Source organism: Carassius auratus, unplaced genomic scaffold, assembly GCF_003368295.1.
Source record: "Carassius auratus strain Wakin unplaced genomic scaffold, ASM336829v1 scaf_tig00017303, whole genome shotgun sequence".
NCBI classification, from domain to species: domain Eukaryota; kingdom Metazoa; phylum Chordata; class Actinopteri; order Cypriniformes; family Cyprinidae; genus Carassius; species Carassius auratus.
In genome coordinates, this window is record NW_020524770.1 from 2761 (window position 1) to 24514 (window position 21754).

Consider the following 21754-nt stretch of genomic DNA (forward strand, 5'->3'; position numbering starts at 1 on the left):
GGAGGCAGAGATTCTGGCCTGTTGCTGGGCAGGAGTCTCTTCCTGAACTTCCCTCGACTCAGGAACCACTGGTCCTGATGGGCGGCTCTGTAAATGTTTCACATTTAAAAATGGGATGTAAGAAAAGGCCTAAACCACAGATAGGAATCTTCACTTGATCACAACTTTTCTACTCATTTGCACACTAGAGTGTCCAAAAGACCACAATGAAAATCAAGTATCCAAAGTTGTATTTAAACTCAAAATAAATTAAAACATAGGACTATTTTCTCAAATTAAGAGAAGAAATATCAATAAAATATTTTACCTTTCAAATTTATTTACTAAAAAGTGGTAAAACGCTACCAGTCAAAAGTTTGGGATAATTCAGATGTTTAATGTTTTTGTAAGACGTGTTCAACAAGGCTGCATTTATTTGGAAATTCAGCTTTGATCACAGGAATAAATTACATTTTAGTAGAAAACAGTTCCTTTAAATTGTAATAATTTTTTCACGAAATGACGGTTTTTACTTTTGATAAATGCAGCCTTGGAGAGCAAAAATACTTATTTTTAAAAACATTAAAAAAAGACACTGCTGACTGGTAATGCACACAAATATATCTATCTATATCTATATGTCTATATATATAGATATAGATAGATAGATAGATGTAGATATATATATATATATATATATATATATATATACAAATATAGAAATGAATGTTTTCAGCAGTGTGCTTACGCAGGGGCTGGAACAGAGCTTTCCAACTCATTTAGCAGGCTCTCCACACTGGGTCTGACTTCCTCTATCCCCCGTCCGGGTGCACTGCGTTTGGGTTTCTCTAACTTGGGAGGAGGTGCTTTCACTACTGATGAGACGCCGTTTTCTGGGACATAGCGCTGGGTGTTGCTGGCTGGTTTGGGTTGGTAGGCCTCTGTGCAACACAACATGGAAAAACATCTATTGGATGTGTTTGACATAGTGTGAAAATGTTGAATTGATGTTAAACAACCCATTAACCTTCAGTAGGGAAGGAGGGTGTGCTGTGCTGTACGGCGTTGAGCTCCAGCAGCAGACGGTCCAGCTCTGACAGGTTACTGCCCAGTGACGAGCTCATGACGGCGGCGGGGGGGTCAGTAGTCTTCTGCTTGTTCGGGAAACTATAGACGTGCTCTGCTTCGGATTGTGACACACGAGGACTGGCACTTTTCGGAGCCGAGCTAAAAGACTTGAGGAAAGAAAAAATAAAGTTGATTTACTTTAAGGCACTAAAGCAAAAATGGGGGAAATATTACCAAAAAAGAAAGAGAAAAAAATTTGTTTAACGGTAAAACAAGGCAATGCTTAAAGCGGTCTTTCCAAAACGTTAATGGATTTCTTTTATTTATTTTTTTAGCTTTGTATAATAAGTGTTGCATGAGAATTGTTAAAAAAGTGAAATCATGTGGGACTGAACTATGCTTTTAATAATTCCTTTATTTTGACATGCATTTAAACAAATAAACATCACCTTTATGAAAGCTATCAAAAAGATCTGATGTCTAGCGCCAAACATTTAATAACAAATACATATAAAGACCTATATTTGCATAACACTGAAGATTTAATATCGACAAAACTTAATCCAAACTGATCTGTTAATTATAACAGACATAATACAAATCAATGCAACAATATAATACTCCAAAGGCAGTCACCTGGTTAAAATTTAAAAACCTTTTATAAACCGGGCTATTTCATTATAAAATTGTTAGCCATCGTGTTTCGGCTTCTCACAGCCGTCCTCAGATCACCTAATCGAATCCTCTTAAAGGTACAGCTGCAAAAACAGCCAGATTATTTCTCAAGAGTCACTGAGAGAGTGGAGAACCATTGCAAAAAACTAAATTATGACCGTTTTTAGTCCAAGAATGCTTGATTAACATTTTAAGCGAACTTAACTGCTACAAATATGTATAATATGGCCCCATTCAGGAAACCTTGAAATGCTGAACCTGGTTAAATGGCACAAGTCTCTGGAGCGACCGAAGATGAAGTGCTTTGCTCGAGGGCACAACAGACTGAATGTGGAACAGGATGGCTTCTGCTATTTGTCATAAGGTTAAAGGATAACCAGCAGCCTCATATAAAGACCAGCAGAAAAGCTCTAGGGGATAAAGAAACGCTTCAGGAAGTGATGGTGCATTTTACCTGGGTTGATGAGTGCTTTGATTCTGGCTTTTCTACCCAAGATCCATTCAGTGTTTGAGCAGGAGGAGAGGTTAGTGGAGGTGGGGAGGACACGTCCTGATACGAGTCCTTTCTCTTGGGGTAAGAATATGGCGTCTCTTCTGGCAGAAAAACAGCTTGTTTGGAAATGTGGGAGGTTGTGGACTCCAAATCCGCAAGAAGAGCATCTAAAAGAACAAGAGAATCAAAATAATGGTTTGATTCTCAGAGTTGGATGTTTATTTAATGCCACACCGGATTCGAGTAACAACTGGTATTAAAGAGCGATTAAAAATCAATCTAAATGTAGCTTTAGATAAAACTGACAATGCATTTTTTTTTTTTTTTTTTTTTACTATTCACCAAACTTCTGTATGGTGGATGATACAGATTTCACAAGAGACCTTTAACCAACAACAAAAAAATTCTGAAGCCTATAAGGCTGTTTAAATCCATAACCTCAAGTATTCAGCTGTTTGCTTCAGATTCAGGTTCCCTGGGGTGGTTTTGTGCAAGAAACACCATAAATCTATGAGAAATCAAAAAGGTTGCTCCTGAATAACCCTGTTTCAACTTGACTCTGTAAAGGCTGTTCAAAACATGGCTCTCACAGCTGGATCGGAGGGATAATTCCTGAATCACATGATCAGGATTGTGAAATCACTACAGGCTTCACTCATACGGGGTGTGGCGGGAGCGACAACCTCTTGTGTAAAGACTGCTCTGAAACAGCATGCCTACAGCATAGATTCAGCAGGAAGTAAGATTCAGCGCAAAATGCATGTGCATAAATGGACAAACCTCATAATGCACACATAAAATCAACATTCAAAAGCCATAAGCTCAGGAATAGAACTGAAAGCACTTAACACAATCAGGTAAACTTGTAAAACATGCTCTAAAAGTGACTGTCAATACATCTCTGGTTTAAAAGTCCTTCACTTAGCAACTTCTTCTAAGATAAGGCACCTTTAGAGCACAGTTGCATCATCATCTTTGCTACCAAGTGTGTCACACCACATCCATACAGGAAGTGATTGATGTCATATTTTATTGATAATGTGTGAAAAAGTTTAGAATAAAAGTCAGACAGAAATATCATGCTCCTAGGATATTCAAATAGAAAACATATAAAGTTTAAAGCATATTAATTCATAATTACATAACTAACACAATTCAGAGCAAATTAATTTATAAATATAAAATGCATAAAATTCAACTCAGAAAAAAATTATTTACAAGCATTTAACTCATAAAATTCTGAGCAAGTGAATTCATATAATGTATATAATTTAGAGAAAATAAATTCAGAAATGTATCAAAATCTAGAGTAAATTATTCATAAATATTACATTTAATATTCAGAGGATATTAATTAAAAAATATATAACGCAGAAGCAAATAAATTCATAAATATATAATGCAAAAATGTCAGAGCAAATTAATAAATATATAATAATGCACAGTAAATTAATAAATAAATAAATCTGATTAAATTCCAGATGAAATTAATTCATAAATATAACAAAATTAATTGATAAAATATTTTATCAATTTCAGAGGGAGTGAATTCAAGAATTAAAAAATAATAATATTCAAAGTATGTATATTAATTTATAAATATATTAACATAATTCCGAAAAAAAATCAGTGTATAAATATATAATGCACAAAACACGGAACAATTAATTCAGATATAAATAAAAAAATCTGACAAATGGGAAGAATAAAGTAGCTAGAGTTTCTGTGCAGTACATGAATAATATAGAGTTTGTGTCAAATAAGGCATTGATTGTCAGTGATGATTTGATTGTAAGTTTTGATGTACTTCGACATGCCACTCACGCCTAGTGTAGACACGTGATATTAATTTAGATGTTAGGAGTTCGGTTTATCTAGAACCATACATGTTATAGTCCAGAGACTCACACAAGACGAGTAAAAACATCAAACTCAACAATCAACCTCTGTAAGCAGGTAAACGTTGGTCAGTCCACACAATCACAACACTTTGTTAAATCACACAATATCAACCGTCAACAACAGCCGATCCCCAAAATCACCATTACAGCCACAAACACATGAAGCCACAATCCCAAAGGAACAACCAAGTGAATACAAAGAACAGGAACGGAGTGAAGCTGGTTACTTACAGTGTGTTGGGACAGACAGAAACACCCTGCTGAGCTCCGAGTCCTTACCTTCGCACTTTATCTCAGACGGGAGGAGCTACGGCAAGGAGTGGAAAAAAACAGATAGGAAAAGGATGGAATATCAAAGAGAGACAGAACCATCTAGACAGAAGAGGAGAAGAGAGAAGAAAGGGAAAACGGAGCACTTTGAGACGGGACAAGTATCGGAGACTCTTCTGCGTTCAGTAGCAGGGACTGTGGAGTCATCCGAGGCAAGGGAGGGCGAGCGGCTGTTTTTCAACAGGTGCTAACTTTAACTTCCCCTCCGCAGACCACGTACTAAAAATGCTGCGGTATATAACCTGCCTGCAGCTCTGTACAGGTCACCAATCTGGTCAAGCGAGAGAGAGAGAGAGACGCTGCTACCATTAGACCAACAGATTAACTTGCTAAATGACTCGGTCAGTGATACTACAGTTATACCATTTGCCAAATAAATGTGAATATTATTTACAACAGCAAGGACCGGAAGACTTTGAGACTTGAATCTGCTCGTATCTTGACTGTTTGTTCAGCACTCGGCCTGATGAGGGAGTGGCTAAGGAAACATTAACCCATATTTCTCTCTCTCTCTCCCTCTCTCTCCAATCGTCTCTGTTGTTTCTCTGTTTAGATCCATTTCATTGATATTAGCAATCCATCTCAATTTAAGGTATAGTTAATCTAAAAATAACAATCTGTTACTATTTACTCACCCTCAAGTTGTTCTAAAACAGTTTCTTTCTTCTGTTGAACATAAAAAAAATGATATTTTGAAGAAAGCGGGTAACCAAACTGTTGACGGTGGCCATTGACTCACATAGATAAAAAATACTATGGAAGTCAAAGGGCACCATCAGTTTGGTAAAGGTTTGGAAAAAACTTGAAAGTGAATAAATGATGACAGAACTGTCATTTTTAGCGTGAACTATCCCTTTAAGAATTAAGCATCATAAATCATTTGACAAAAAAGGTTTTATGTCTTGTATGTATATATATATATATATATATATATATATATATATATATATATATATATATATATATCATACATAAAAAAATTATCAAATTGTTTATGTAAGGATGTAAGAATTTTTAAAATACCACTTAGAGACTCCGCAAAAAAAAAAAAAAAATTCTAGTCACTGAAACATAGATACACTTCAGAAATCACTTCCATGTTTTTAAGATTTGCATGGTTGCAAACTAAAAAAATTTAAATGTCCTCATTTTTCAGGTTTCTATGACGAGTATTATCTTCTGATAAACATAAGCGAATTAAAATATATAAAATATATAAATTATAAATATAATTATAAATAATAAATAATATTATAAATCATAAAAGCCACAAAAACACAGTTCATACATGCACTATATATATATATATACATATATATAAAACATTTTTTTTTTGACACATTGGCTGTCTGCTGCCAAATTAGGATACAAGTTGCTGCAGTATATGAATAATGACAAATATGAATAAAAAAAATGGAAGAATAACTGCATTTCTTCTTCTTTTTTTCCTATCCACTGTATATGATGCACTAATACACTAATCAAAAAATCTAAACCGCTGATATTGAACTGATATGAAATATCTGAAGGTTTTAATAAAAAATTAATATAATAACGATTCTGATCGTATAATTATTGCATTTTCACAATCAGCCATCTGTTATTTCTGAGTACTCAGGTAGGCTAACTTGTGTCCAAAACTCAAAAATGATACAGTCCACATGAAACCCCACACATATCTGCAAACGTATGTGTGCGAACAGAGATTTTGGGAAATAAATACATACATTAACTTAACTGCACAGTAACAGGACAAAAAGAGCCAATCCTACCTCCCCCTTTCACCCAATCCGGGTCTGGGATCATGTACGTCCCGTCTGAATCAGACGTGCCGGCCGACTGAACAATAGAACCTGTCAATGACTCTCCAGCATGTGCTTTTTCAGTTCCCAGAGCAGTGTGTGTGTCTGACGCCTCAAATGGAGCTGAATCTGGGGCTGAATGTGGGTCAGGAGCGGATGTTAATGAGGACACTTCTACAGATGGAGCGACTGAATCTGAATTGATTTCTAAAGCCGAAACAAAGACGGATTCAGCAGCTAAATCAGAAATCACCTCTTTTTCTAACATTTCTTCTAGGTCAGTTGATACCGAAGCTGAAACAGGTGCCAAATTTCTTGAATCAGGTGACGTATTCTCTGGAAAAGCGTATATATCGGTCTCAGACATCGGCTCTTGGGCCAGTCCAAATTCTGGTATGAAATCCTTCATGTCGAATTCCCATAAAACCTTCTCAATCTCCTCAACTGCTAAAAGTAATGAAGTTTCTCCGTCCATTGTGGAACAAAAAAAGGAACCGCACCCGAAGGAATCAAGCACAGGATCCGGAAAAGTCTGGAGTGGGATGAGGAAAGGAAGGGTAGTTCCCATTCCAAAGCATTCAAACATTCCTCTAGGCTCAATTATGTATACAGCCGTCAGTTCGCTAGATAACGCTTTCTCTCAAGGGGTTTGGTTTACAAGCTATAGACACTATGCAAACCCATATATGACCACGTTTTAAGGTCTACAAAAAAACACTACAGGGCTAAACATTCCTAGACGTTATCTAGGAAGAAAGTTATTCTGGAAAGCCTGCAAGAGCGAGCAAAGGACCGTTATTCCTTCGAAAGATGATGCAGGATGTGGCTGATTTAAACATCTTTCATCACTGAACAGGCATCAGACGATCTCTGCTCAGCTTCAAAAGAAGGACAGTTCACCCTAAATCAGTTATGATTTTCTGTAAAAATCAGGTCAATAAGGATCGGTCGTCATGAAACACTATTCAGGGTTTCAAGACCAACAAAGAAAATTTATGAAAAAAAAATGGAACACAGTACGTGAGTATGGTCTCTAAATGTAAATGTCTTATATCAGCAAAACTTCAAAGCTTATAAATTATCTTCTCCATTGTTGTTCAGTTGTAGTACAAGCAGGGCGTAACGGTTGGTCGATGTGGTATTAGTCCCGCCCCTTCTCCACTGTGATTGGTTAGCTGACCAAAAAGTGACAATGATGTACGCTGCATTTTACCCAAAGTTGAACATTCATCAACTCAAATAAAAAAAAAAAATTCAAAATGAATCAGATCAAAATGAAATGAGTTTTTTTTTTTTTTGGTGCATGCAACATTTAATGTCATGACTATGAATTTAAGGCTTTCTGTTTCAATTTAAAACCCTTTAAGGCCTTAATTTGTGGAAGGGCAAATTAAGACTTTTTAAGACCTGCAGAAACCCTGCTATGGCCCACATGGTCAAAAATGTAGGCCATTATAATGGTATCTTGATCTAGCTAATCAAAGGTGTAGGGATGTAACGATTCACTCAACTCACAATTCAATTCAGTTTTTTTTTTTTTTTTTTACAAAGTGATATATATAACAAATTATGAATTAAATGTGTCCTTTTATTATTGCTTTGACAAAATGCTGTACATTTCTTTGTGAAACTGAAATATAGCTATAATTATATACTAATATAGCACTTGCATATTATTACTCTTTTGTTGGTTTTGATTGCTTATATTGTCCTCATTTGTAGTCGCTTTGGCTAAAAACAAGCCCCAAATCAAATAAATAAGTAATACAAATAAAATAAATCTATACATATAAACAAAATAAGGCTTTGTCTGTGCTCTTTCCATTTAAAATTAGACAAAAATTAGAATCACTTCATTTTAATCATGATCCAAACATATGTAGAATTTCGAAATTCTGAAGCAAAAACATAATGGTTTGACTTCCGTTTTGTGAAACTATAGATAAAAAATATTTCCATGTAACAGAAGCTGTAGACGAGCTGAATGAGATGCAGATTCACTCCCTGCCAGCAGGTGGCACTTATAGCGTTTCCTTGGTTTCCGCTGTAAACAAAGCAGCGCTGCACTTATGAACTTTAATATGCATTATAAAGAGGCAAGATGAAAAAAAAAAAATACCATCTAAACTTTTCTAAAGACAGTAAGTTCCCTTCAGGCATAGGGTAGGCATAACTCCTATCCCTAATTGAATTGCGATTTGTTTAGCATCTCAACCGATTTGAATCGGCACGTATTATAACTGATTTTCAACCAGCTAGCAGTTAATCGTTACATCCTTACAAATGTGCTTTTCATAAAAGGGTAATGAAATAGAAAATTTAAATATCCTTGAAATTAACTCATAATAAAAATAAAATCACACTGAATGTTTAATATCTCAAAGGTTTTCCACCCTTCTGAAATGCAGAATTTGCAATCCTGGATTTAGACAAACCTCTGCATATCCTTCTAAAAGATCAAGTTATTATAAATGCATGGCTCAAGATTATTTTTACCAACGTATATGTAGGATTGAAGGAGAAAGTTGTTAACGTTTAAACAAAATAAAGATCTGAAAATACCCTTTAGTTAGCTTTATGATTTTGCTAAGGGAGCTTTTTAACCAAACAATATGATGATTTTTAGCTTTGGCAAAATAATTTTGAAGTAGGGATGCACGGTAGGATGATTCATATCCTGGCCACGAAATAAAGAGTCTATCTGTATTACAGTATGTAAATATATCCACACATCCAGTACAGTACTACTTAAAATGTATTAACGTCACAGCGATAAAGAAATTATTTCTGTATTTTATAATTGCTTCTGTTAAATAAACAGACAAATAGACTGTCCCTAAATCACTTGGTAAGTACTAGTTTAGTTATGTCTTTCTTATTGTAACTTTCTAATACTGTACGTCATTTTTTTTTTTTTTTTTACAATTAAGACGAAATAAAACACCACAAATAAATTTATGGTGATGTAAACTGTTACAATTAAACAAAATTTTGTGACATAATATTTTTTGTGATATCAGCCATTTAATGCAACTGAAAGAATATGAAATAAATTAAATTGAACATTTCATCATTACAAATAAATACCCAATAAAGCGATTTTCAATCATTCCTAAAAAATGACCACGTCCCAGGGAGAACAGTTTGCTTTGAGTTACTTATATTTTGACAAGTTACACTAAAATACACAGATGCAGATATAACTGCAGCATAACTTCACCCTGACCCAACCTCCTCTAGCACGAACGTCTATAAAACATTCAGACAGTGGTAGGAAAAGAAGGACTCGTTCATTGGACTGGGATTATTGGTGGAAAACAGTGATTACGCATTGCAAAAAAATAAATAATAGAAGCCCAAACTATTTTCTAACACGCCATTTCACAATCCAGCATATTTATATGCTGTAGGTCAATAAATCTAGATTCTAGAGTCTAGCAGGAGTAAACACAGCCGGAAATATGAATCTAGGGACCAAGACCTGCTATCTCTTTGCCTTGAGGGCTCCTTATTATTACCCATTTCATAATCCATTCAGTTCCATTCTCATATATATATACATTTGTCCCTTTATTGCCAAAAAGTGGAAGTTCAGGTAACACCTTCTGCACCCGAAGAGATAAACCAGTTGAGCTGAGAAACCGATCTTAAAAATGACTCCGACAACTCACTCCAATCTTAATTGCAGGAAACTCAATCTACACAGACAGATCAAACCAAAAGAGTCTGATGTTGGTCAATTATGACAGTGAAATATAGGGTTCTCAATTCTGAAGTCCTGACCTTCAGGTTTGAAAGCACCAGGGTGGTCAAGCCAAGGAGGGAGACCCAAGACCCCCGCGCTAAAATAAGAGCCTCCAGTACTAAACCTGCCACGAAGAGCCGATGAAATACATCCCACGCTGTAAAACCTGAGAGATCTGAGGGAGTAAAGCATTAATAACTCAGAATTCTCGAGTGTTCTGTTCTTGACATGTGACACTGATGTCAACCCTGCAAGAATGAGGAAGAGTATTGTAAGAAATGACACAATCTGTTTTTCCATCACAACAGAGCAAACATAGTGAGGCAATGAAATGACTGACAAGGATAAATACCACGAAAACACCAACACCAGACATGAAGCAGAGTTTTGAAACTGCTTATAAAAAAAACTGATGCTTCTATTCACAATGAATGCATTATATTATCGTGCATTTGCTACCAATTTTCTCAAAATACCCCAGACAACGCAACAAAAGCCCTGACTTGATGTAATGATTGACAGGGTGGGGGCTTACATTCATTGCATGCAATTTAAACATCTTAAGTGTAAACTTCAAAGCATTTAAGAGAAATTAAAGACATTTTAAATGACCACTTTGCAAGCTTTTTGCAATACCTTCGGCTCACAATGCATTTTGAAATTCAAGGTTGTCTACAAACCGGAAGGTTGGTGGTTCAATCCCCGGCTCCACCTGACCAAGTGTCAAGGTGTCCTTGAGCAAGACACCTAACCCCAGCTGCTCTCGACGAGCTGGATGGAGCCTTGAATGGCTGACACCGCAGTCAGTGTGTGAGTGAGTGTGAATGTGAAGCATCTTGTAAAGGCCATTTGGATGGCCATGTGGTCTGCGCAGTGGATAAGACACACGTCCGTGGTGTGGGAGACCCGGGTTCGAATCCACTGTGAGACACCAATGTGTCCATGAGCAAGACACTTAACCCCGAGTTGCTCCGGAGGCGTGCGACCTCTGACATATATAGCAATTGTAAGTCGCTTTGGATAAAAGCGTCAGTTAAATGAATAAATGTAAATGTAATACATTTACATGTTGCAACTTAAAGCGTTAAAATATGTATTCAATTGACAAATTAGAACTGAACTGTCAAATGTAAATTATATAGTTTTCATTTTGCAGTAACCGTTGCACATGTGTGGGAAATTGTAAATTTAAATACAGAAATACATCGCCATTTTGCATATTACATTTCAAAAGTTATATTGCTGCCTATATGTTTCCATATATGTGGGTGTGCGCGTGTGTGTATATCCAGCAATCATTTTTATTAATTATAATGCCCTTAAGAATAAAAAAACATATTGTTAGATATTTATATCACAATAAACTATACTTGACATTTTAAATGAGCAAACATTAAACAATGTCCTGTTAATTACTTAAATGCTACTTAAAGAGACTGAAAGAGATGAGAAAGTGCTGTTCCTCGGTGGAGATCGTGTCCTCTGGCTCCTCTATATTTAAGGCTGTGTGCTTTTTTTAATTATGATTCTGTCAGAGAGACGCCATGTGGGACCAATTACCAGCTCGGAGTCAAACAGACAGACAGAAAGAGAGAGCAGCAGTCCAGTATCATTATCAAACTGCTATTTATTCTAGCGGACCATCTCATTAATAACCTGAGAGTATTAGTCACATTTAATCTAAAATGATAGCCTTCTCATGAGGCGAATCTGCTGCAGGCTACAGTACATTTGTGTAACTTGTGGTCAAATGAACTTGAAATTAACCATAACCCAATGATGAATCAACACAGCTGATGACACAGATGTGAAGTCAAAACATATGTGGTCGTATGGAGGAAGTGAACACACACAGAGACACAGTTTTAGTCTAGTTTAGTTAGTAGCTATTGAATTGTATGCTGCGTTCGACACTACTGACCACAACATTCTCTTGAAAAGACTAGAAAACTTTGCTGGTATTAATAGAAGTGCATTAGCATGGTTCAAATCGTACTTAAATGACTTATTAGACATTTTCTTTAACAAATAACAAAATTATTAAAAAGTTGTTATAATAATTTTAATTAAATTAAAAAATAAAAATAAAATAAAAATTATATAAAATAAATAGTAAAAGATTATAAAATAAAATAAAAAATAAAAAAGATAAATGAAAAAAATATGATTCAAACGGAATAAAAAAAACTAATAAAATAGAAGAAAAAAAAATATATATGAAATTAAATTATATAAGAAATATGAAAATAAAATAATAAATAAACCATACAACAAAAAATAAGAAATAAAATTACAGATATAAGAGCATGTGAAGTAGTTATTGTTCCAGCTGCCATGTACAGGTGTATCTGAGAGAAAACAAAACCACAGGCCCAAACTATCTCAATCAAAACCACCTGCAACCCATGGGATCCTAGGGCTGTGCAAAAAATCGAATGGGATTTTCATGCACATCTCATCAGTAAAGACGCTCCTTTAATTAGAAGTATATCTCCAGCACGTGCGTTCAGATCATGGTTGCCAGGTTTTCACAACAAATCCTGCTTCTCAAAACTAGTTCAATCGCGCTTACAGGAGGTTCCCCGATAAAAATTGCTTCCCGGGGTTAAAATATAAGTTTTTTAGCAGGGTTGCCTTGGTAACATTCGCATTTTAGGGGTTAAATATCACGTTATTTGTATTGGGGTCGCTGTGACCTGCGGATATGAAAAACAAAAACAGAATTGGCAACACTGGTTGGCATTTACTACACCGAGCCGTAATTGACTGACAATCTACACAACATCGATGTTAAAATCGCGATTTTGAGAACGATTTTGTTAGTTGTCGGTAGACTACGGCTCTGTGTAGTAACTGCCGCTCCACCTGAACCAGTGTTGCCAAGTCTGCGATTGTTCTTCATCTCCGCAGTTTGAAGCAACCCCAATACAAATAACGTGATATTTAGCCACTAAAATGTGAATTTTACCAAGGCAACCCTTCCAAAAAATGTATATTTTAACCCCGGGAAGCAATTTTTATCGGGGAACCTCCTGGAAACGCGATTGGGCTAGTTTTGGACTAGTTTTAAGAAGCAACTGGGCAGGATTTGTTGTGAAAACCTGGCAACCCTGATCTGAACACACGTGCTGGAGATATACTTCTAATCACAGGAGCATCTTTACTGATGACATGCGCATGAAAATCGCATTCGATTTTTTGCACAGCCCTATGGGATCCATGCAAAAAAAATTAAATAAAAATAACATGCTACACAGTCTTGGTCACGACATGCCTGGATTCAAAGCCTAATCAGAGAAGATACGTGCAGGCATCACCCATAAAAACATGTGACATGAGAGTTACTGTACTTCCAATGAGAGAAGCAGAGGAGAATAAATGTGCAAGTCTTTACTTAACATTCCTGCATCCAGCCGTTCTCCCATGAGCTCTTTCTCTCTCACCCTCCCCATCCCTCCGTCTCTCTATCTGATGGGCAGAAAGGTGTGCTGGGAATTCCTCAGATGTTTTGGCCTGTTTAGACTCATCCAGAATGCCTCTGATCGTCCTGCCAAATGCATCTCTTAGATTGAGTCAGGGACAACACACAGCCAATTCAGGGTATAGTAAGCATTTACAGAGTAGCCCAGTAATTAACCTGACAGCAGGACTTGTTTATCTAACATGGTTATAAGAGATTTACAACATGTGCTGTCTGCGGATGAGATTCATTTTATTTCGAATGACTAATAGAAATGTAGCCTTATGAAAAAAAAAAAATGAAGGAATGGAGATTTGTTCACTAAAGAAAGAATTTCCAACTATATTCTGCACAGAGCAAACAAGAAAAAAAAAAAAGAACTTATTTATAATATTTAAGGACATATTTATAGAGGAAATAAATCAAATATTAAAAGAATAAAAAATAAATGTATGTAAAACTTAAAGTTTAATTTATAATATATTAAAATATTATTAAAAATGTATATTATATTTATTTTTATCCTAATATATTTGTTTCTTCTTAAATGTTATATTTATTTTTGCTCCTTTGATATTATATGTACTTTTTTCCCTAAAATATAATATTAAGCAATTTCCTTAAAATATCATTTATTTAAAAAAATAAATATAATAAACAGAAATACAAAAACAAATTAATAAATAAAATAAATATAATATTTAAAGAGAAAATACAACATGTTAAGGGCCAAATAAATTTAATAATAAAGGAGATAAAAACGTTTTTTTCTACTTAATCTATCTTGCCTTACAACATGGCATGGCATCTCAATAGCAAAACCTATTGTGTATCACAACAACACTGAATGTGGTATCTTCAAGACAAGACCAGATAAGCTTTCAGCTGTGAGAAAGTGTTCAGCTATGATGTGAGCGTATCTGTCCTGCAAACAGGTGATACTCTTGATAAAGTCAAGATAACCTGAGTCTGAAAGTCACAGTATCTTTTACAGAATAAACTTTGCTATACAAGAAAGATCAAATGATCACATTCTCAAACCAAAACACATACAAATACAAACATGTCACAGTCTGGGCCTGTACATTTCATCATTAAGCCTGTGTTTATGTGTGTGTGTGTGTGTGTGTATAGAGGTTAAAGCCTTTTACCATTCACCAAACACTCAGTGTTTACACATCACAACCAAACACTCTTTCCCAGAAAAGGAACCGCTGTGAGAGCGTTCGCAGTGTGACTAAGAGTCACCAAGAGAAGTTCATGCAGCCATTTCACCATGTTTTCCATACAATGACAATGTATGCTGATTTATATAGAAGGCCACACAAAAAGGGAACAAAAATGTATTAAAGTGTTTCATATGACTTGTATGCTTATAATAGTATTATTAGTAATTGCAACTTTTGATCTCACAATTCCAAACTTGTCTCTCACAGTCATGACTAATTTTTCCTCAGAAGCTTGTTCTGAATTTGAGATTTCTTTCTTTCTTTCTTCTCTGTTCAAAGCCTGATCACCGTGCACTTATATCAGATGGAAATGAGAGGCTTGGACATTCTGCCAAACAACACATTTTGTGTTTCACAGATAAAAATAAAACACAAGGGTGTGAGTAAATGAGGAACTTTCTTTCTTTTTTTTTTCTTTTTTTAAAGCTATTCCTTTAACCCACAGATAACACATCATCAAACCACAGTTTTGCATGCAGCAAACTCAATGGTTGAGAGCCAATGTGCTTGAGTTATAACCACAATTTCACACCATGTACAACAGAATATCACAGTTTAGCCCTACGAACATCAGCAACCTCACACAGCGTCTGAAATGGTTTAGGACAGACGCAAAAGAAAGCTTAATAACACACTTAATAACACACAATCCTTTCTGATTCTCGCCAGATCATTTAGATAAATGTCATCTTGTGCACACAAGGGTGGAGCAGGTTAAACATCTAGGCCTTGATCATACAGACTTTTATCATCAAGCTTGGACTAAGACTGTGTGTCCACCAAAGTGTGAAACGCTTAGCTGTGAGCACTTGAGAGTGATTGTGTGGCACAGCATCTTCAGTGGAGACACTTTGGTGCTCTAATAGTTAAATGAATGTGCGGCAACTGCCTTAAAGAAATGTAATGATGTCAAACATTTAATTCATTTTTGACAGTGGAAATACTTTGAAAATACGCCTAATGGAAACTCGTCAATTTCACAAAAACCCCCATATATCGCAAAAATATCGTTTTTTCAGGCAATTCGAAAAAGGAATATTCTGCAATACTGCAATCTAAAATATTTTTGTTGTTGTTATTAACAGGTCACCTGGCATATGTAAAAGTCACATGAATCATTCTTTAATGTATTATAAGCTCCAAGAAACACTTCATCCATGATCGCTCTCTAGTGTAAGGGGCTTTCCTTGCCATTAATACTTGGATAAACTCTTATTTACACTGCACATGTCTTATTCATGCATTTTATTATATATTCAATATGAGAACAGACAATATTCAGTGGTTCCTGAATACATTAGGACACATACTGTGCACTACTAAGTTTCTTTCTTTGAAAGAAGTCCCGTCTGCTTAAATAAATGCTTTCTATTTGAACATATTTAAAAATATTATTTATGCCTGTGATGCAAAGCTGAATTCTCAGCATCATTACTATCTATTTTAGCAATAACACCCAGGCAATTTATAAAAATTTGATAAAAATAAACCAATTCCAAAGTCATAACAATAAGATATGGATTTCTCATCTTAGATGCATCTCAGTCCAGATGCATATTACATTTATCTTCTGCACTTTATCACTACACAATCAATATTAACTATCAGTCCAAATTTCACCACACACTTGACACTGTGAAAATATAGTACTTGTGTGTCTAATTCTGTCCGTTTGTATTTTTGTGCAGTTGCCTGGTGATCATAAACACAAGTGAACAGCAGAAGCTCAGCACTCTTTCAGCTCTCGTGTGTTTTATGGCTTTTAGTTATTTATTTAGTAAGTTGCTGTGAAATGTAATGTACACTTAGGCTAATGTACATGCATTACTGTTTAAATGTTTGGGTTCAGTATTTTTAAAAATGAATAGCAATACAGCAAGGATTTATAAAATTGACAGGAAATACATTTATATCATTATAAAGATTCCATTTCAGAAAAATGCTGTTCTTTTGAACGTTCTTATTATCAAATAATTCCCGAAAAAAAAAGGATCATGGTTTCCAAAAAAAATATTAAGATGTTTTCAACATTAATAATAATCAGAAACATTTCTTGAACAGCTAATTAGTATATTAGAATGATTTCTGAAGATCATGTGACACTGAAGACTGGAGGAATGATGCCGAAAATACAGCTTTGATCACAGGAATAAATTATATTTTTAAATACTGGTTGACCGATATGTGTCTTATGACAGCCGATGCTGATATCTTGGAACGCAAGGAGGCCGATAGCCGATATAAAGCTGAAATTATTATTTTTAATATTTAATGATTATTATTAATATTTAAGAAATATGAAATAATTTGACAATGGATTAAAAAATAAATGTGTAAAAGAACACACTTATTCTTTAGATGACAGTATTTTTTCACAAATAAATAAATATTTAATAAAAATATAATTAAAAAGAAAGTAAGCACTGTAACCAACAGGGCACACGGTTTTCTGGGAAGTTTGTGTGCTTTGGGAATCATATTTTTCAAATAAAGTGATAAAACACACATTTTACATTAAGACTGCACGATATTGGGAAAAAAATGACATTGCGATATTGTATTTTTCTGCGATATATATTGCGATATGAAATCTAATCAAATTTTTTCTTACTAACAAAAATGGGGTGAGCACATTTACATTGTCATTTTAAATGATTTAAACATCGACACCATCGTCTCTCTCTCGCTCTCTCTGCCCTGTCAAAACTTTCACTCTATGATGGTTAAGATGTGCAATTAATCCAGCGAATCACATTTGTTAAGGGCCTGGGAGCAGCTCACCCATACAGTTAATGAATAACGGATCAACTACGATAGCCTACATCACACATCCTGCGATGTGACTATCGTGGATTCGTACATCGCGATATCGATGCTTAAACGACACATCGTGCAGCCCTATTTTACATACAGCACACAGTGAAAATGACATGAAACTGACAGTGGGCAAATGCATAAAGTGCAGTATAATAGAGTTTAGAGCATTCTTTTCACACTGACTGACCATCACACAGAGAACACGTGATTATACTGGATAAAAATGCATGATGACGACAAACAAGAGAGAGAGAGAGTGTGAACACTGTGTGCACTTAGCATTACCGCTCTCAGTGCCATCAAAATAAAACACATCGGCCAAGCTTAAAAACTTATCGGATGATGCCGATATTTGAAAAATGACAAATATCGGCCGATATATTGGGCTTTGCGATATATCGGTCAACCACTATTTTTAAATGTATTCAAATGGAACACAGTTAATTTAAATTAAAACAACATTTCACACCATTACTGTATTTCTGATCAAATAAATACAGCCTTGATGAGTATATGAGACTTCTTTAAAAATTATTTAAGACTTCAAACGTTTGAATGGTAGTGTAATCTGATTTGCTACAATGAATCAGATTTCTTTACACTAAGAGACACATACGGACAGGTTTATTGATTTAAGAATGTCACATTTACTGTCTCAAGACACAATACACTGAAAAGGATGCTGGAGTACAGGTTTTTTAGGTTCAAGCGCTCCTCCATAGCCCACAATAGAGGTTTATGGTTTCAGGAGAGGCCTGCATAAAAAAATAAAAAAATGCTCACACCTGTGATCTCAATGTCTGTCTGGATCTACGCTCCTCCCGCGGAAGATAAAGAAACCACTGTCTGTGTGCCATTTAGGACACAGTCAACGAGGCCTTATGAGATAAAAGTGCACTGTGCACTTTCTTCATGCATATTTGAGTCTTATTTTGCACAATTTGCATAGAACAAAAACCACTGAACTCAACAACAAAGATCTGCACATCTATATTGCTGCTGAGTATTTGTTCAGAGATGCACTAGAAATGGTTTTGGAATCAGATTGTGATGCCAGTCTACATAAATAAAGATGACAGACAAAATATTAAATGTCATTGTTGAAAATTAGTAATCCACTATTTTGACAATAATAATAATGACAACTTTCACCTGAAGATTTGGAACCAAATTACAGGAGGGGGAAAATGACTTTAGAAAGATGGCAGCATCATTATTTTTACACAGAGATTGGGATGTCTATTAATAAAATCAGCCGACTTTAGCAATCCTTGTTGCATTATATGCATTACGAAATGGGGAAAAGCACTTTTTGTGTTTGTTTTTCCAAAGTTAGAATGCTTGTAACTCAAGAAGTATTAAAGATATCTCAATATCCTTTTGGATTTTGGTTCTTAAACTTATATTTTGGTGCCTTCATTTCATTTTAAGACCCTATGTGGTTAGTTTCCAGAGATATTGGGATTTCAATGTCGCTCAATTATTAAATTATTCAATTGTACACAAATATTTATAGTGAAACAGAGTCATTCCATGTCAAATAAACCACATTTCAGAAACTTTCTGGCTACAATTTTTTATTTTGTTAATATTTATTTATTTTTTTACTGAAGAAAGTCAAACATAAATAGTAATGAAAGGCAAAATAGTAAATGTCACGGATATATATTTGCATAATATTCCACTATTTTGCAGAGGAGAGTCAAAATGACAATTTTCACCAGTCAAATTACAAGAGAGGAAAAATTATTTTAACTTTGAATGCTTGCAACTCAAGAGATATTAAAACTACCTCAATATCCATTTGGATGCTGTTTCTTAACACATTTTGATTTTGGTGTCTTAATTTTTAAGGCCCAATATGGTTCAGTTCCAGAAATATTGGGATTTTTATGTGCCTCCATGAGTAAACTGTTTAATAGTACATTGTAATTATCAACAAACCCCTACATTTTAGCCTGGGAAGTTTCTGAAATTCAGATGATTTGGCACAGAATGGCCCAAAAAGTATAATCAAGTAAAATCTTATTTGTGCCCCATTTATGCCAATCTGCATTAGAGACTATAGAAGGCTCCTATGATCAGTAAGAGAACAGACGGTTTACAACAAGGCGGACACTAAAGCGCTGTCAGGATGTCACTACCATATCATCGCTAAAAATAGGTTTGAGTGTTTGAAAGACTGAGGCTTTGGCCCAGCATCTTGAGTCATTTCGCAGTTAGACTTTTTAATGTCAAAATGACACAATCCTTTTATAGTCAAACACACTGAAAATGAGACAACAGCTACATCTACATGCAGCCCAGATAAAAAGAGTAAACACCTATCTAGTTAAGCTAAACCTAAAGAAAATGTATATTTGATTTAATAAGACATTAGTGCAGATCTTCAAATCTTTTAAATAGGAATTTTTCAGCAATAAAGGCGTCTTGCTAGTGTTTTCACAGGCTATGATATAAATCTCATACACACATGCTTTAAACCCCCAATGAGAGACTGTTCTAAGATACAACAGTCTAATCTAAGTGTAAAGTTTAAGTACAACACTAAATACCGTATGTGTTAACTGGTTATGCATGCAGCATCAGAAATGGACTTAATTAAAGGACAGTTTTCACCCCCTGGAATTCATTTTTCCATTGTGCCATTCATAAATGTCAAACTAACTCATCTCAAACTCATTTCTAACAAAGTTAACGCAAATAACTGACAGCTATGGCACTAAAGTCAATACTAGACCAGTCTAGATAAAAATGTAATTCAATTTATCAAATGTCCCCAAAATATCCACTTAAAAGAGGAATGCACCACATCTAAGAAGATGTTGTTATGTTCACTTTGGTATTTCAGCCCCCAGACCTGGTTAATTTCTGACCCTGCTCGCCCACATTAATGTCTAAACTCTCTGAGCGAAACCAATGCCTGCGTCTCGTCGTCAGAGATGAACGAAAATAACTTCACTAAACAACGTGCCACTCATGAAAACTCCACTCAACAGCCTCAAGGCAGTAATATTGAGATTAGTTAGATTAGGCTGAAGCTCATTTTCTCATTGCCCTGGGCTACAAGTCAAGAAGTTACAACACCAAGCACAAGATTATGGGATCAACTCTATTACAGTGTGCCAATACTAGTTAACTGTCAACAATAACAACTACTACTCTTATTGATTATTTTGTAATGAAAGTGTCCATTAAAGCCAGTGAAATCAAATGCACAAACCCAACAGAAAGTTTTAGGTGCATTTTTGTGAAGTTGGGAGGTTGGGTGCAAAATGACACATTGATGTTTTGTTGACACATTTCAGAAGCTGCCTTGCAAATCAACCAGAGAGGAACTATGCACAATAATTAGCAACAAATGTGTGCTCTACACGTCTGCATTTAGAGACAAATATAAAGCTCAAAGCGGTTTTGCTCTAGCAATGCTCTGGTATTAATCACATAGTGTTGCAAAGGAAGCAGCTGTAAAGAATGAATCAGTCGGACTCCTGCTACACTGCAGCATCAACACAACAGCAAAACAGCTGGACACACATGAACAGAGTGCGTCAAGCAGCTTTAAACAGCCGTCCAGAAGCGCGAGCGTGTGTTTTTCAGCATGCTGCAGTAGTCGAGCATCGACGCGCGCTGACGTTGGCAGCAGCAACGCGCTCCATCCGCTTCTACAGTGTCAATCCAGCGCTCTAGCGTCGCGTCGAACTGCTCCTTTCGCGATTATCTGATGTCAAACGTCAAAGCGACTCACACTCACCTAAATCATCCATGTTTCGCGGTGGTTCTGGTTCGAGAACGGGAGCAGGAGTCCGTGATTTACCGCTCTGGCTCTGGTTCGCGTCTCGTGTGCGCTCCGCAATCGCGCGGAGAAGTTTTCAACTCAAGTGCACGAGCTGCGCGAGCCCGTGGTGACTGGTGAGTCGAGCACACGCAGCGCCCGCTCACTGACCTACAGCGAGGCTTTAGGAAAAGCGTCCAGAACTATGACACAATTATTACAAACAAATAATAACCCCAAAATAATACTAATAATTATAATTGGTGCTAATATTTATTGTAATGTAGTAATATAATAATAATAATAATACACACACATAATTGTATCACACACAAACACACATTAATAATTTAGCAAATATTACAAATATATAATAAGTGTCAATTTATGTATAAAAATAAAGAAAATGGTAAAAAGTACAAATAGTATGAATATAATGGGTGCTGATAATAAAAATATGAAAACAATAAATGGTAATAA

At 35.4% G+C, this 21754-nt stretch overlaps 1 protein-coding gene across 1 annotated transcript; it reads right to left on the minus strand.

Annotated features, from left to right (window-relative positions):
- Nucleotides 1-723: 723 nt before the first annotated feature.
- Nucleotides 724-21430, minus strand: LOC113075619 (paxillin-like). Its single transcript, XM_026248301.1, has 4 exons — nucleotides 21254-21430; nucleotides 2177-2382; nucleotides 1007-1214; nucleotides 724-920 (listed from the first exon to the last, which is right to left on the minus strand). The coding sequence occupies exons 1-4, from the start codon at nucleotides 21264-21266 to the stop codon at nucleotides 724-726; spliced, it is 624 nt and encodes a 207-aa protein (XP_026104086.1). The 5' UTR covers nucleotides 21267-21430.
- Between the last annotated feature and the right edge of the window lie 324 nt (nucleotides 21431-21754).